The sequence below is a fragment of the Folsomia candida genome, unplaced genomic scaffold, assembly GCF_002217175.1.
Source record: "Folsomia candida strain VU population unplaced genomic scaffold, ASM221717v1 Fcan01_Sc027, whole genome shotgun sequence".
Classification (NCBI taxonomy): domain Eukaryota; kingdom Metazoa; phylum Arthropoda; class Collembola; order Entomobryomorpha; family Isotomidae; genus Folsomia; species Folsomia candida.
This window is the reverse complement of record NW_019091219.1, coordinates 1,819,819-1,838,368: the sequence shown is the minus strand read 5'-3', so window position 1 is coordinate 1,838,368 and position 18,550 is coordinate 1,819,819. Positions and strand designations below refer to the sequence as shown.

Here is an 18,550-nt window from a genome sequence, read left to right as displayed (position 1 = left end):
GTGCACCAACACTTAATGCGATGGACGCAAAAGTGCTTGTGGTGTGGAAGTTATTTAACGTAGCGGAATCCGTTGATGTGGCGATAGTGACTGTATCCTCTGGAGAAATAAAATTTATGATGAATGGTAGCATGTCAGCACTCCGTGCATATTTACGAGGAGGACCCTACGCCACCGTCATCTGTTTAGATGACGCGACGTACCTTGGGGTCGCAGGCATCCCCCGCGTTACTATCCAAGTGCACAAGGGAGAAGGGTTGACAAGAAGACTGGGCCCAGCCAAAGATGACAGTTTTGAGGTCGACATTCGAATGCAATTATGGAATTTCTCAAGAGCTCTCGCTGATGACTGCGATCGCTATCGGCTTAGAAAATTGTTGGGGACTTGGGTCGCCGAAGAAAACGATCGGCCCCTCAACAAGTATTATAGACAAGTCGAAGGCTACTTACCCAGGAGAGTACACACAGGATTGTGCTTCGGAAGGCCTATTTATATTTGTCCGTTCTGTGACAAATCAATGTCAAATTTCATGCATCTATTTATGCATGTGCATCGAAAACACTCCTATGAATCTTATTTCATAAATGGACACACTGGGGAACCTCTTGAACACCGGTAATTTTACACATTAATAAAAATTAACTGAAATTTGAAATTTAATTGATCTTTTTCATAGAAATATTTTGTGATTTCAGCCGTTGTGACTGTCCGTGCGAGGCGCACCGGGGGAACCCGCGATTTGTCCCTATCACTCCTGGGAGACGGTTTCCATCCCCCCCACCACGGCACAGGAGAAGGTCGCCATCCCCCCTTCCATACCCACCACCATCGCGACCGAGAAGACGTTCTCCTTCCCCATCCCCATCGCGAGACCCTCAACCACCACCACCCCCTCCACCACCAACACCTGTGACCCCTCCCCCACATTACTATGACGTTGTCCCGAATTTACCAATGACCCCAGAATCAATGAGACGAACGCTGGGATGCGACCGAAATCGTTACTAATTTTTTTATAACGATGCATTTGTTTTTATGAATTTGACTCATGCAATTTATACAACTTACAAATCACTTTGCATTTTTTCATTATGATTCTAGGGTTATAATTATTTTAGATGCATTTAATTCTTCATGCAACCTTTGCTCGTTGTTACATAATTTGATCATTTGTGTGATTATGTATTATTAGTTAAGTCTGGTTTTGGTTTAAAATAAATGGGAATTATGAAAATATGTGGCCATTAGTTTACCCTAAAAGCATCCAGCATAAAGCAAAAACCGGCAGTAAGTCACACGGAGGAACACTAGACCCTTGTTGCTTCAAATTTTCTCCAAATTTTTAAAAGTCTTCAAAATGGATGTAAATCCTCAAGGTAATTTTGCAATATATATCTATCTAAAAAACATACATTTTGTACTACAAATTTTATTTGTGATCAGTGCATGAGAAAAAGTACATTTCTCTCGTCCTTGGGGAAAATATACGGCATGTGGAAATTAAAGTGCCTCCAGGAATCGTGGTGGACGAGAATAATGAAATTATTGTTGAGAAAGGGTTTTATGCACTATGTGGGCTCCATTACTGGAATGTGATTCTGACCAAAGCAAAAAAGGCAAAATTTAAATTTGTAAAAAATGTCTCATTTCCAATGTTGTAATCATTCAGGCCAAAAAAGCCACCACTTTACCCCAATATACAGAAGGAATTAAGGAGGGTATGAAAGGAGTGGAAATCGTGTCAAAGTTTTATATGGACTAAAATACGAGTAAAATTTGAAGAATTCCCGTATTAAAAAATGCATCAAAATTTATGCAAGATGAATAAAAAATTTTTTAATCCATGATAAAACATGATTTTACAAAACATTATGACATTATAACAAAACATTATAACACAGATTTTAGAACAAACATACTTCTAATTATTTTATAAAGTGACATGAAACACGAGAACAAATAAGATTATCAAATAAGTATTATAGTTAATGAATACATATCAATTATTTAACAAAATTCAAATCGACTGGATCGGTCGTTACAAATTTCCAAGTGCATTTCGATATTGGGAGTAGCGAGTTTAATCATTTCAGTACAGTTCATTTCATTACAGTAAAAAATAGAAAATAAATTTCGGATGTATCCTGCATAACATAGTTTCCCTACCTACTATCGATAGACTACCTGCCGTCTTTCGTAAATCTCATCAGAGTGTACTCACAAGAGTTAGATACAGGCGGTCACGAGATATTTTAGTTAAATTTTACCCCAAATTATATTTAGTTAATATTTAAAAAAAAGTATACAATGCATACCTTAAAAATCGTCCAATTTTTCCAATTGATTAAATTTTTTCACGTTTTCTTGAATTGGATTTTATCAATCCCCGCACATCAAAACCGCACATCAAAACCCTTGTAATGAATGGCAACGAAGCAAGTTGCGAAGATCATGCATTGATTCGTTCAAGGGGAAATTCGCCCAGTTTTAATGGGACGAAATTCTTTTATCACTTGTTTGATTGCATCGTGCACCATCACACACAATTGTGATGATAACAATTGGAAAAGATGCTGCATTGACTTATTTGGTGCAAGAATGCGTATGTGTAGTACGATAAACAAACCAGATTAGGTTAATTATTATTCATATCATGTCCAAAATCTACGAAACCACTTTTTTTCGTCGCTCTACCTCTCTTTCGCATTAAACGGCAAACCACCATTCCGCATCACCAACACACAAGAGTACAAGTCACACTGAGTTACACACGAAATGGAGAAAAATCAAAAAGCAAAAACCCGTAAGTTCATTATTCTACGATATTTAAGAATTTTTTGACTTTATAAAATATTTAAGGTAAACGGAAACCGAAAAGCGGGCGTCCACCACCACCACCGCGCACTCCCACCGCATCCCCAGAGCAGCCGTTTATAATTCCCAAAATTCCAGAGAAATTGATGTTTAGCGAAGAAATGGTTCCGTCCACACATAAGCACTGGATGGACCACGTCCACAAAGCGAAACGACGACAAAGGTGTTGGCTGCATTGCCAAAAAAAGGGGGAAAAAGAACTTAAGAGGTGGGAAGAAGAATATGGAAGGAATTTGACCAAGCGTCGTAACGACGCCCTCCTCCATAAGAGAAGAGAATCAAAATTTAAGAGGCGAGAACGAGAATATCAAAGGAAGTTGATAAAGCATCGTTACGACGCGCTTCACGCACTTCTCAACAAAATAAGAGAAACAAAGAATATCAAATATTAATTTGCTGAATAAATTACAGTTGCAAGATTACTCTTCTTTTTTCGTTACACATCCATTATCACATATTTGACAATCACATTGACGATTATTACTGCATTCGCACACGCATTTAACACTTCACGTCAATGCAATAACTTTGCGATGATGCATTCTCTGCATTGCCCACGGAAATCTGGAACCTTTTGCCGAATATATAACAACATTGCAGGAATTACAACGTGCAGAATATTCCTCAGTTATTCAATGCAATAAATGTACCACGTTAAACAAACAGGTCAGATTCATTAATATGCACAATGCGTGCTCAGTCTACAAAACCACTTTTTCTCCCCTTCGCTCGCTAGTCGATAACTTTGTGTATGCATATCATGTTCACAAACAACAAAATCATGATAGCAATTTACACATTGCCAAGTTTACACACATTGCAAAGATTGCAGTACGAAATTAACTCGATAAATAAAGTCGCACTGCGAGCTCATCCGTAATATGTAGAACAACTCGACTGCTTCTTTCAACACGAGCCACTATAGCGTAGTGGTGAGGCTCGGTTGTCCTCTACCACAGTGACGCGAGTTCAAATCCGCTCAAACCAATATTTTTTTTTTGCTCATTCGCTTAACCTTGACCTCACGAGCTTAAATAACCTCAGCAACATTAACATCTAACCCTTAACACGAGCTTTCATCCCATTTAAACATATACTATATGACTTCGCAAACCTCCCTTACCTCGCAAATCTACAGAAAAACACCTATTTTGGTATTGTTTCCATGGATTTCTCTAATTTCTCTTGCAGAATTACTTTGCGAAATAATTTTGCGAGATAAGGACATGCTCAATTGCTGAGTACGTAAATTTGCGAAAAAAAATCCCATGGTTTTGCAGCAAATTTTTTGCGAAATCTCGCATATCTCGCAAAACTTCGCAAGTTATGTTGCTATGCTCAATTTGCGAGATATGCGAAGGTTGACGCGAGTACGCTCATCGTATTTATACAAAGCACCAGTTTTGCAGTTATTGTTAAAATTTAAATTCGTAAGGTAACATTATTTCTTTTCAGTTCCACCCCACCAGATTGAACATGTTGTCCTACGCTGACTACAAACCTTTCTACGACGCCATATGGAAACGGATGGAAAATCCGTCTCGTCCCGCTAGATGGCGTGACGCTCCCAAAAACTCCGACGTGGATAAAGACAGCGCCTGGTGACTTGCCTGGGTATGCGAAGGATTCGCTGAGGTGCGAAAGGAAATCCTTTCAGTCAAATTACAACCGGACGTCGAGCTTTTAGTGGGATCATTTCCGTACATATCACACGGCAAGGATAACATGTTTCATGACACGGAAGCCTTAGCCGTCGCCAACTCCGCTATATTAGCTCCTTTCGGTAGGAAAGATTTCTTCAATGGGACCAGGGTTGAGCTTAATCTTCGAAGAATTACTCAAGATTGTATCGACCATAAAAATGGAAAGTATGTGGGTAGCAACGCATTTAAATTCGAATCGTTCCCCCTCCAACTTCGCAAGGGTTCAGAAGGCGTGGAAATTACGGATTATTATCAAACTCTGGGAATTTCTAGCCCTATAGATTTCAATTCTCGGGCCGTTCGAGACTTCTAGTTTTCCACGCACATCTACGTTTTTATGCGTGGCTTCAGGCTACTCACCTTGTCCGTGTGTACCTCCGCGCTATGCATGACGACCTGCACGGACTACGTGGATGCGCCTGACGACCCGAAAATGGGGGGCCGCGAGGCTTACGCGAAAGCGGTGGTTGATTCCATCAAAATAGGGGGATCGAAGTTTGCCCCTTTTATGGATGAACTCGTCACCACGTCGGCAATGATAGCGCACAAAACGGAAATATTGGATCAGTGTTTGGCCGGAAAGATGGAGACTGCCCCACCTCTGGGAAGGAGTATAACGCCATTTGAATACTTTGAGTCGAGATGGTGGGAGGCCGCGATGACGGTTTTTTTCAAGATGCCACTCCTCCTTGATGGGGGCGCGGATGGGGTGCCGTGTGATGAGAATTGGATACCGCTGGGGACACGGGTTTGCCCATGTATTAGAAAAGCGGTGGATGTAATAATTCGATACGATGAGCTCGTCGATATTTTTCATGATCTTCATTCTGACGAACCGATGAATGAAATTCATGTAAGAATCTAACAATGGAGGCGCAAACCATGTTCAGCCCAGATAATTTTTTGACTTTATTAATTTGAAAGAGCAAGTCCTTACAAACAACATTTGGTTAGGCACTTGGGCAGATGCGCAAATTTCAGCAGGTTATAGACGCCGCAAGTTCGCAAAAACGCACGAACTTGAGCACGCGCTTGGCATTGCCCCATTGCGAACTTGCAGCGTCCATAATGTGCTGAAATTTTCGCACCTGCCCAAGTGCCGAACTAAATGTTGTTTGTAAAGACTTGCTCTTTCAAACTAATAAGGTAAAAAAATTATCTGGGCTGAACATGGTTTGCGCCTCTATTGTAAGTTTATTTTACCGTGTCCTCATTTTACAAAGAAAAACAAAAGACTTGAGGGTATTCCACGAGTCGAAATTAGCCCCCAGTATTTAGAGCACTACGAGATATAGGAAACGGTCTATTACTACTGCACTATGTGAACCCTTAGAGACTTATCTAATTACAAGTTGCGTTAATTATGACTCATTTCCCAGGTCGCCGCGAGATACGGTGGGATTGAAGCAGTGCGCGATTACGCCTGGGCATCCGCTGGTTCTGTCGATGAAGTCGCGACTTGCAACTGTATAGCGGGCGAAACGAGTCACGAGTGGGGTGCGGATATCGCCATCGGTTCGTCAGCATGGTACGCCGTCGTTCCTCATTACCGTGCTTTCACCCAGCTGGCGGAAACGAGACATTTGACAAGTGAGAAGTATGCCGCGTTAGCCGCAAAGGCAAATCATGCCGGTTTCATTACAAGCTACATAGCCGATACGGGAAACTCTGGAATGTTTCATACTAATGAATGGGTTAGTTTGACCAAGTTAATTTCTCTGGATCCGCACGTATCTGGTGAGTGCCAGCATTGTCAAGTAATCGGCGACTGGATCGTGCATCGCTGCCTTTACCGGGATGACAAGAAGGGAAAGGTAGAAGCGCTACGGAGATTTATTGCGAAGACGGTACATCTGAAATCGGACACAAATATGGACGGATTTTTTGGAAATATTTTAAAAATCGTGGCAGCAGATGGGTTTCCTAGGTCCGTAGTGGATCACTGCGTTACGGCGGTTGACGAAGTTTGGAAAACCTTATGTGGAGCAGCGGCCAACATGGAGACGAAAGTTGTGTCGACCCAAGTTGTGGTAAACCACGTGCGGGTGGATAAGGCCTTGGTTGAAACGTATGAGCATGATCGAGGCTACATTTTACGGCGAGGAATATGTGGCACATTGAGCGTTATGATGGATAGGATGTCTGTATCACCATATCCAAGACTGATGGATGCCGCGATCATCTATTCTAGTCGGGAAGAATAAAGGAGAAAACATATTTATTAACCCTAAATTTGTTTGCTAATATTTGTTTTCAAAGTTTTAGACAATTGTATTTCACATGGGAATTTATTAATTTACTAAATGTTATTCTTGTAACAAATAATTATCAATGTAGAATTCAATTACAGTCTCAAAGATTCAAGAACAATATGCAGCTGCTTATACATACGTTATGCATACAATTTGATGTGTTGTGTAATGTTTTGTAAATTATCAAAAATTGTGAAGAATATAATTCAAGACAATACTTGTTCTTGGCATATGTTTCTCTTCAATTCATATCGGGTGTGCGGTGCCTTTAAATTTAATCCTGATATAAAGGCTGATCATAAAGTTCGTTAGGATCAATATCGCATTTCATAATTCCTCTGATATTTCTCTATCTTCTATTTGATTGTTCCTATTTTTTGTGAAACGAGACCTAGAATAAAATCTTCTAGTAACGATGAAAGGTAGAAAAATAACTTAGATACTGACAATGGAGGTCTCCCAACGTATGCTCATAGATTTGGACCAAACTAGCGTCAATCGATCACAAATATAATTAGTGTGAAATTTTCAAATGGAACTTCTGCCAATGCGCAGGTTTGGCAGAGATATTTGCATAAAAAGAGGAGAAAATTGAGCAGCAAATTTGGAAAATGTAAAATTTGCAGGACGGTAGGGCGCATTTTGTCCCCTTTTTATACAAATACTAGCGTATAAGCCCGTCTCCCTCCGGGCGAGAGATAATTAGATTATCAAAATTTCACCAGTTAAATAATTTGTCGATATTTATTTAATAAAACCATTTGACGCAAACGGAAGTGAAAGCAATTTGCAACGAAAGTTAAAGTGGAAAATTAAATGTCACCCACTTGGTTCTGTAACATTTGCCAGCCAAGTCTGCCAGTGGCGCTGCCATTGCCAATGGCAGGAAACGTGGCAGTGATCTAGTCCCCAAAAATAGGCTACCTGAAGCACTGCGATGGCAACGGCAATGGCAACGGAATCCAATAAGATAACCTCTCCAGATAACCACCAGAAGTGCCATCAATGTACAGAAACCACACGATAACCACTATCAGGGCGCCACGCCCCGATAACCACCATCAGGCTGCCACGCCCCGATAACCACCCTCAGGCCGCCATACCCCGATAACCACCATAAGGGAACAAAGTTCCGATAACCGCCATCAGGCAACAACGCCCTGATAACCACCATCAGGCAGCAAAGCCCTGATAACCTCATATCATCAGGCAGCTTATAACTACGGCGGTTAAACCACCACCAGGCCGCAACATTCTGATAACCACCATCGACCAATAACGACCCGATAACCCCACTTTCTCACATTTATTTTTAAAATTAAAATTTATGAATTTTCGCGCCATTTGAAATTTAACTTTCCCTGCTTTCACTTCCGTCGCGGAAAATAACTTTCACTTCCGTTGCCAACAAACATTTCCAGCTTATAATATAGATCTCCGCTAAACTGGAACATTGGCAGATGCTGCCATTTGAAAATTTTATACGAATTATATTTGAGCTAGTACTTGTTCAAATCTGTTTCGCATCGGTGTCACAGAATTTGATAAAACAAATTGCAAATTTAATTTTGGGAGGATGGGTCAATTTAGCATAGCTATTTTTGAATTGCATGCAACCTTCCAAGATTGGAGAAGAAAATCGGGAAAATGGGAAACCTAATGTATGTACACTTCGTAAAAAAAGAATTAGACCTCAACTTGTATTTGCCATTTTAATTCCTCCATGAATACGTACGTTTTGGTGCATCACAAGTTTCAAAATTCGAAAATTGACGTTTTTTACATCCACATAAATCATTACAATAATTACAAATTGCAATTACCAAACTTATTGAAATTTGTGATACTCACAAGTTCGCCCCGAATTTAAGACTTAAGCTTATCTTAATTGATAATGCTGATATCTACTCGAAGATAGCTGCTCAGAGGCTTATCACCAGGCTTACCTATTTACCAGATAAGCAAATTCCGTTAATCCAAATTAGAAACTTGAGCTTATCTTAATTTGCAAGGTATCTGCTAGAAATTAAACGCTATACGGTGCTTATCTTCACAGTTTTCAGATAAGATAATATTTTGCTCACGTCGTCCCAAATTGAGAAATAAGCTTATCTGAATATATAATGATGGCATCCACTTGAAAAGTAACGCAACCAAGATTATCAATGTTCTTATCAATTTTTCGGATAAGCAAATTTCCATTTTTACATATTGGCCCCAAATTGAAATTTAACCGTGTCGTAATTCATAATGCAGATATATATTGAAAATTAATGTTACGTGGCTTATCACAATGCTTATCTATTTTTAAGGTAGCCTATCATTTTGCTTAATTCGCCAAAAACTAAAAACCTATACGAATTAATAATGACAAAAATTAAACGCTTATCATGATTTCAGTGTTGTTTAACTACCATAAATGTAAATAGTTGAACTAAAGGGTGTAAATTTAATCCGGTAACCTTTTTCACTGCAAAAAGAGAATGCTTCATTTTCAAAAGTACAGTTGTGACCAAAGCCAATATTTTTTCCAGAGATACCTTAATATTTGGTCTATCCACCATGCACTTCACTCACGCTTTCAACTCTTTGCTTTAAGCTCTATGCTAATTTTTCTAAAATTGATTTTGGCCTTAAATTTTGGTTGTCTCGAAATCAGGTAGTCAGTTCTTTCTTTATTACAGGATATGGGTCTTGCACACTTTTTCCTTCAATATGTGCAACATGTTACACAGGAAATACACCAGCAGATTTTTATCATACCACTAAAATTTCCTAGGCACCAATGAAACTTGTTGTTTTGTTATCTCATACTGGATGTTTCGATTTGGTATGTGGCATTGTCCTGCATGAGAATAAGTTTTATCTCAATTGGCAATAATTCCTTGTTTTATAAGCTATCAGAGGAAATAGGTTACATTTTGACGATATATCCCGCTTCATCCATATCTTCTCATTTTTAAATAATTTTTGGAGGTGTCACGCTACGTGCCAAAACCACATGGTACCACAACTTGCCACTAAGACTTCGGGACCCTCATTTACGATTGGTCCACCTTCTTTGCAGCCATGTATCTTCCATTTTGTCCGTGTAATGTCGAGCATAACTCAATTTGACATTCATCAGTGCAAAAGATGTAACAAGGAAATTCTTTATGTTGTCAAATACCCACTTTTTCAAGGCGTTTATGCAAATTTAACATGGTAATCAATATTTTAGAAGGACACATGAATTTTTTCAGTTGGACTGTAACCTATGTGACCGAGCAATGAAGCTTCAGTGATAGTTTTCACAATAATGGACTATTTGTACTTGATTTTCATTTAATCCGTTTTACGCCGTTTCACTCCATGGCACCATTTGGACCAGAACCCCATGTTTTCGCGTGAAATCTTAGTATTTTCTTTGTTTTCCTGGTAGGGGGGGATCTATCTGGGTTGTTCAGGTCGTTTTTCATTCTTGACAAAATTTTTGTTCATGGATTACCACGAGATTTTCCTGGCACATCCGAATTTTGGAGAAATTTGGTTCCATTTGGAATTTGCCGCTTCTAAGACATGCATCTCAATGTTATGGTGCTTATGACTAGTACTTGCCTTCGTTCCACTTATGGTAAAAATTTCGAAGAAAAACATTAACGGGGTCAAAAATTATAGCTGACTTTGTATCAACCGGGGGCCGGAAAATGAAGGTTACCGGATTAAGTTTACACCCTTTACAACAACAACTACAACTACTTTGGTTTCATGAAGTTAAGTTCTAACTACATTTATACCCACATCCTAAAATCTAATTACTACTACACTAATTACTAATTACCTGATTACCTAATTACTTCACTTTTCAACTACTTTAAGACTACTTTCGTTAAACTAGTTCCTTATCGTGTTAAGTTGAATGTAAGATAAACTTTTACCTTCTTTTCTTAAAACCACGTTAAAATCGTTGAAATACAAAATTATCTACAAAAAATTTTTACTTTAGATTTATTTAAGCTATATTTTCAGGGTGTTTCATCTAAAAAACGTAATTACGCTAGGCACATAGTTGAGATTTTTGCTAGATTTGATATTCCATTTCATCCCTTTGTAAGAATATACAACACGCTCAATGATAATACATATTGCCTATATTAAGTGGAGGCGGGTTACCCAATTTTCCTATATATCTACTGTATGTAACAAAAGTATAACTACGATGACATATTTTTTATCTCGACATGATGCCGTAGTATTTCAACTTTGAAACTCCGTACAAAAATGTCAACACTATCTGCCGACAATTTCCTCGTCGCCGATTTTTAATGTCGCAGATAGGTCAAAGGTCAGGATTATTTTTCTAAAAAAATTTGAGGCGTCGAAAAAAAAACTTCGTGGATAATTTTTTTTGAACTTTGCAATATTTTTTTCTGGATGCGGCATGCGTTTTGAAGAATAATGAGCTTTGGTCGGACCGTGTACGATTTTTTTGGCGCCCACAGGAATTTTTCGTCCAAAACAGGTTGGAGCTCTAAAATCGCCGTTTTGGCGAAAATTAAAAAACTGAAATATGCGTTTGCATATCCGGACCCTCTATATGCAACATTAAAAATCGGCGACGAGGAAATTGTCGGCAATTTGTTTGACATTTTTGTAGGGAGTTTCAAACATAGATCGGAGTACTCCGGGCTTGGAGTACGTACTCCGGCCTCCGGAGGCCGGAGTACGCAGCTTTTTCTGGAGGCCGGAGTACGCGGAGGCCGGAGTACACGTGGCCAGCCGGAGGCCGGAGTACACGTGGCCAGCCGGAGGCCGGAGTACGCGGAGGCCGGAGTACGCATGGCCGGCCGGAAGCCGGAGTACGGAGGCCGGAGTACGCAAAATTTCCGATCGCATACATAGGGGAATTCCGGGCTTGGAGTACGTACTCTGGCCTCCGGAGGCCGGAGTACGCGACTTTTTCTGGAGGCCGGAGTACGCGGAGGCCGGAGTACGCGTGGCCAGCCGGAGGCCGGAGTACGCGGAGGCCGGAGTACGCATGGCCGGCCGGAGGCCGGAGTACGCAAAATATCCGATCTATGGTTTCAAAGTTGAAATATTACGGCATCATGTCGAGATAAAAAATATGTCATCGTAGCTATACTTTTGTTACATACTGTATTGCTACTAACTACAAATTATATGTAAATATCATTGTAAACATCTTTATTTTGGTGTGCACACTTACACTAAATGTACAGACCAGAGGTCGACGCCGCCGATCGTCGGTAGCATTTTATGCGCCGCCGCCGCCGAAAAATTTGATTTCCTATTCCTTTAACATTGCGTCGCTGCGCCGCCGACGCCGCCGAAAAGTCACCAGAAACTGGCGCCGCCGCCGTCGACCCATATTACCGACCAATATTAAAATATCGTACGCTATTAAATAAGTGTTGGTTTGTCTTCTGCAATACCGTTTTGACATTCGGAATAGACGGTGCCATGCCCTGAACAGATCTTAAATTCAGACAAGACTTTTAGATATAAATCCGACATGTCAAACTGGCCATAATTGCGAACATATTTTGCTTCCGTTCCAAGTAATTACATTGGATCAATGGAAATAATTGTCGAATTAAGAACCTACCTGGTTTACCTCAATGAATAACATATCAACCCATAACTGAGATTCAGCTCGGATTTTAATTTCACAGGAAGCCAGCTCGATTTTATTCGACATGGCAAATGCCAGATCTGATCGGCTTGTTTATGTAAATACTTGCGGACGTAATTGGTTAGTGTAGTATTTCCGTGTAAATGTGCCACATGCCGGTGTAATTAGATCGCGAATCTCATGTTGAATTGAGCAAAGCATCAAGGTGACTTATTAACACTCTAAGAAATAAGCGGAGTCATGAAACAAACATTTATGTATATTCCCGGCGGTAGTTCAATAATAAGTGTGCTATTTCGTCATGCCGTTTGCGTTTCTGCGTGCCTTTTTGATGCCTTTTTGCTAGACATTTCATATTTTTAAAATAGTTGAAAAATAGTGAAACTAAGGTTTACATTCGTTGGTTTAATGATAACAGTGTGTGCAAAAAGACAGCCTTTTTTCTATTCCATCATGCCCTTTTGCTTTTGTTCGTGCCCTTTTGCCAGCTTGATGCCTTTTTGCTTGATTTTTGAATTTCACACCTCAACTATTTCCAACACTGGAGATGCATGCATGGGGTTCTTCAAAAATACTGCCGCCACACATATGTATGCAGTTTTTGAGGGCTTTTCTCCATGTGTAATGAAAATTGGTCTTCGCACTTTGAGAAACTTTGAGAAATCTGAGTGCCAAAACTGTGAGTTTTACTTCGTTGCTTACTTTATGGATTGAGAAGTATGTAACTCACCAAGTTAAAACCTTACAAAATCTACAAACACGATCCCCATGGTAGTGTTGGGACGACATGTGATTTCTAAGAGTGTTCTATACTCATTAACGACCTGTCCTAATTTTTTATATTCGAAATAATATAAAGCATTCAAATTTCTCCCTTCCTGCCCAGTACCAAGAACTCCTTGCGTGCTGTATGTATTCGAACAAAACCTAGTCCCACTAATTATCAACGTTCACTTTAAGCTGCAAAAGTTCAGTTCACGACGCATAGAAATATTAATTGGTTGTTGTTGGAATTATGCACTCAAAATAATCTGGTGTCAATCCAGCGCGGTGAAGTCACATATAGACACCGCGCGGTGTTAATTGCCCGCATTAACACCGCGTGGTGTCTATATGTGACAACACCGCACTGGATTGACACCAGGTTATTTTGAGTGTGATTTGGACAAGGCTCAAATTCAAATGATCAATAATTGCTTGGATTACGAGTCTCACATTTTAGAAGGTCGGTTCAATTTCTGTTGTAAAATTTTACTTAAACTCCACCATTTTCTAGTAGTCATCATCAATTTAGATAAATATTATAAAACACAAATTTATTTCGTTAAAGGCGCTCGGAAACTGCAAACCTCTACACAACTCAAAGCAACCCTTGGGTTTTTCCACCTACTGAAACACAGCTACTACATGGTCCCATTGGCAGTCCTCGGTTTGATTCTATTTGAGCCCTGCACCCCGCCCTTCATCCTCTCCATGACGACCAGCTGTTCGCAAATACGGTGGAACTGGCGTTACATGTTGATCCCACTTCTGGAAACGTACATCGGTTTTTGCTTCTTCTATATTGGAACTGCACCATTGGCGTACAATTTTTGCGGCGGAATAAGCTCGCTCTTGAGTTATATTCAGCTACTCGATACGTAAGATCAGTAACTGGAAAAGTAATTTGCATCATGGGCATACTTTAGCATGCCTCTCAATGACATGATGTTAAAATCCTGTGTTCTTATGATATTGAAGGAAAATATTGAAGGCCAAATCCACCGCAGAGAAGGAATCGTGCCTCCTAAATTATCGTATGATTCAACTACTCGACAAAATGATGAATGCCTTTCTTATGGAAAAGATCGTACCTTCCATTATTTGTGGGGCCCCACTGCTGCAAATAGGGGTGCAATATGTAGTAATCACCATGCATGGGGAAATTGCGATGCCGATCTTTCTCATCTTCCCCGTAATTCTGGTGGACACAATACTAAATAATATTCTCATTTTCACACTGGCATCATGGGTGTTCAATTCCTCGGTGAAATCCATTCAGAAGCTGGACAGGACGACGGTCAAGTATTCTAGGCGATCTGTGATACGACGTAAGCTGATATCGTGTGGATTACTAAAAATCAAACTTGGAACGAATTTCATCGACAGAAGGACACCACTGGTAATACAGAATCTTTGCCTGAATCAGACCATGTCCATGATTTTGATAAAGGAAGGGAGAAAGAACATTCTCCACTAGTTCAAGCTATGCATTCTGATTGGTTGCCGGCGTTCCGAATCCGCCAATCACAACATGGCTATGATTAAATTATGGTTGTGATTTAGGTCACAATTTTAATTATAGTTTACGTTCCCACATAGGATACTACTTATGGTACAACGTACGGTACAACTACTGGTATAACATATGGTACAACAAATGGTACAACATATGGTACAATATTTTGCACAGCAACGTCAAGAAACTGGGAAGTTAAAAAACTTCCATAACAACATCAAAAAAATCCTTAGCAACATAAAAAAATTTCCCTAGTAACGTCGAAATTTTTTTTAGGAACTTCAAAATTTTTTTTAGCAACGTCTAACAAATTCCTTATCAACGTTAAAAATGTAATGTGACCCGTCTTTAGGACGGGCTTATAGGTTAGTTAATATGCTAATTATAATGCCTAAAGTAGTCTTATTCCTATACTTGAATGACATCTAAATAGCCGTGACCTTTTGCCGACACCATGTGTCCCGACTAGCTAAAATTTTGCGATCGACTACAAAACATCATTAAAAATTCTTAATCCGTAAAAGTGTATTTTTATTTAATTTGACCTTCTTTTGTGTTCTGAGTACTTGGCTTTAACTAAAAATTATTTTAAATAAATATCTGAAATATATTACGAAATATGCTCCAACATTTTATGCCACGTGCACGACCGGCAAACTCATCAATAAATTGATCGCATTATCCAAAATGCTACAGAGGAAAGAGGTCATGATTGAGTTATCTATGTCGTAAAAGTAGTTTCCATTCAATCCAGCGACGTACCGAATTGGACGCATGGCGGTAAAGTAGCGTCGCAAGCATTTGTCTTCGGGTCGCCCATTTCCGCTCAATTGAGTCACCCATTGAGCCAGAGAGGTTTTTGAATTTTCTAAAATTGACACGATAACGGGGAGGAGTTGTTCCGTGATTATTAGCACGATGAGAATGAAGAAGGGGAAGATGAGATAGAATCCGAGCGGGACGACGTTGTGGAGGCGGATAGTGCCGTAGATGGACCCCGCTCCCAGCCAAATTCCGGTCTGGAGGAGGAGGAAGTTGGATGTGGCGTCGTTTTCCTGCATGGCGAGGACCAAGGAGGAAATTTGCGTGTAGGAGTAGAGTACCGACAGGATGTGAGAGATAGGGCTAAAGACAGGATTTAAAAAATTTGCATAATTTCATTATTTTTCAAGGTATTTTCAACTACCCAAAGTTTGTGTTTCTTGGCATGTTTCTACTTGCAAGGAATACCGGTAAGAAATGCGAGGGGCAAAAACCGGTTTTTTCGCCATTATAATTCGCACTGCGCGCCACTTGATGGCGCAGAGTTCTTGTATCCTACCTTTCATGCGTTTTTGGTTTACAGTGCAAAGAATGTAGGAAACACGTAAGAAACGAAAAAATGATTTTATATAAACAAAATTGGAAACAATTATGAATGATTTGGTCCAAAAAAACTAGTTCATCATTGTTCAAATTAAATAATATGTAAATAGGCTTACCGGCAAGTCAAATCGATTTTACCCATTTTCCCCACAATTCGAGTCAACAGCTGGATCGGCAATACTGCCAGGTATCCAATCATTGGGAAAATTCGGACACTTTCGGCAAAGCAGATGTACGCAATGACGGCCGAAATGGATCTGATCACAATTTGGACGATAATCAATTCATACACGGCTGTGGGGATGAAGTCCTCCAACACGAATTTGTACACGTCGAGGTTAGCAATCATGCCGAAAGGGACGGCGATCAAGGGGATGTAGGGAAGCGGAAAGAACACGGCGGACATGGCGAGCCCAAAAGTGTCCAAGTCACCGGACAGGTTGCGCCATATTGGCGGCTTCTTCGCCTTCTTAACTTTCATTTTAGCAGATGTCACGACTGAAAGTTTCGTAAAATAAAATATTATCACAATTTTTCTCAAAGTTTTAATTCACCTGATGAAGGAAAAAGTATTTTCTGACCGTCTAAAGCTCATCTAAAACTCATCTAAAGCTTGTGACCAATAAACATCGAACAAAAATACATCCATGAGTCCCGAAATAATGTCTCTTAAAATAAAATATTTTCCAATTGTAATTTTTTTTAAACAAAAGCTTGTATCTAAAATAATAAAACGGTAAGAAAATTGTCAACAATTAATGTTTACAAAGTTTTGTATGGAATAATTTATGTAAGTAAAATGTTAAGTCTTTTCAATATTGAGGCAAAAATTAAAAAAATATACATCATTTTATTAAGAGGTGGAATTAGATATTTATCGGATAAAACTTAATGTATCTTAAACAACAATGACGACATTATCCACAATTCTGTGGGAACATTCCAGCAATTTAGGAGGGAAATGAACTTATTCCTATTCTTACCAGTGCCTTTCAGCTGCTCTTCATGAAACCAGACAAGCCAATTGACCCTGTCGACCGCTTCTTCTCCATATTTCACGACATAAACTACAATTCCCGCGACGATACTTCCAGCCCCAGAGATCATCGTGTACAAGATCGTATGAACCATTGTGATGTGTTGTTTAGGTTTTATAAATTGACGAATCACAACGTACCCTGAACTTCCCATGGTGCAGGTAAGAAAGAGAAAAAACACGTTGAAAAACCAAGCAGAATATTGCGCTTTACTGGCGGATGTGAGCTTTGTAATGACAAATTGGTTAGATTTTGGGTTGTGACTAATCGGAAGTTTGCAGAGGCGGTCGTTAATCTTGAAATTGTAGGTGAGAGCTTTAAACGCAAGAGGGGTTGGCATGGTGACCAATTAATTGGTGGGTTAGTAAATGAACTATGGTCTACAAATTTTTAACAATTGTATGGAAAAATGTAAGAACGGTTTATGTATGTCGCGTAGGGATGAAGGACAACAACAGAAAAATGAGACACGTAAAGTTGCCAACATCAGTTGGGTAAATTGTTTTTAGGGTAAGATATACATACACTCTTAGAAAAATCGTAACCAGATTATCACCAAAGTTTAGACGTATATGACTCTTAGGGTTTTACATTGTCAGTGTCAACGGAATAAATGTCATGTCATGTCATAAATGTCATGACATGTCAATTTGTCAATTTTTTGTCATAAATGTCAAAGCATCGAAATGTATGACATTTATGACAAATATGACGGACATTTATGACATTTGTCATAAATGTCAATCTCAATATGCCCCATGACCTGATCTTGGTAGCAGCTATTAAACTCTTCTTTCTCTCACTGCAATTCAAATAGTCTAATAATTCAAAGAGTATTATGTATTGAGTGAATGAATATATGACCTTACTAAACTCTGTAGACTACCAGTGGTCCAAGCTTCATATTGCTCTCATGTTTAACGAAAAACATTTTATGTTATCGGAAAAGAAAGACTTCAGGTCAATATAATTGGAAGCAACATGTCTGGAATGGGCCAACTATTCCAAATACATGCTCTAAATAAAGCTGATGATCAGAGACAAACAGAATAAGTTGTAATTTTAAGAGCGAAAGTCGTCAATATAATATGCTCAGTGTCGTTCGTAGTAAAAAATTATACGAGAGGAAAGATGTGTAGCTGAGAAACAAAATATAAAGCCTACGATGATTTTTATTTGGAGAAAATGAGATACGAAAATTAAAATGTCATAATTGTCAATGTCAAGTTGACAGAAAAGTTGACAATTTCGAATTTGACGAATTTTCATAAATGTCATAATTGTCAATAAAAATAAATGTCTGACATTTATGACATTTATGACATTTATGACATGTCAAAATGTCATGACAAGTTGACAATGTAAAACCCTAATGACTCTACCGGTTTGGTTATAATCAACACCGAAA

General features: G+C 39.2%; 2 protein-coding genes across 2 annotated transcripts; one reads left to right on the top strand and one right to left on the bottom strand.

Moving 5' to 3' along the window:
- Positions 1-2,560: 2,560 nt before the first annotated feature.
- Positions 2,561-3,297, top strand: LOC110859714. The gene is made up of 2 exons (XM_022108685.2): positions 2,561-2,804; positions 2,861-3,297. Exons 1-2 carry the CDS (start codon positions 2,777-2,779, stop codon positions 3,265-3,267), a joined length of 435 nt encoding a protein of 144 aa, XP_021964377.1. The 5' UTR covers positions 2,561-2,776; the 3' UTR covers positions 3,268-3,297.
- Positions 3,298-15,304: 12,007 nt separating this feature from the next.
- On the bottom strand, positions 15,305-17,482 carry LOC118438845. Its single transcript, XM_035859630.1, has 3 exons — positions 17,089-17,482; positions 16,222-16,603; positions 15,305-15,865 (listed from the first exon to the last, which is right to left on the bottom strand). Exons 1-3 carry the CDS (start codon positions 17,480-17,482, stop codon positions 15,373-15,375), a joined length of 1,269 nt encoding a protein of 422 aa, XP_035715523.1. The 3' UTR covers positions 15,305-15,372.
- Positions 17,483-18,550: the final 1,068 nt, after the last annotated feature.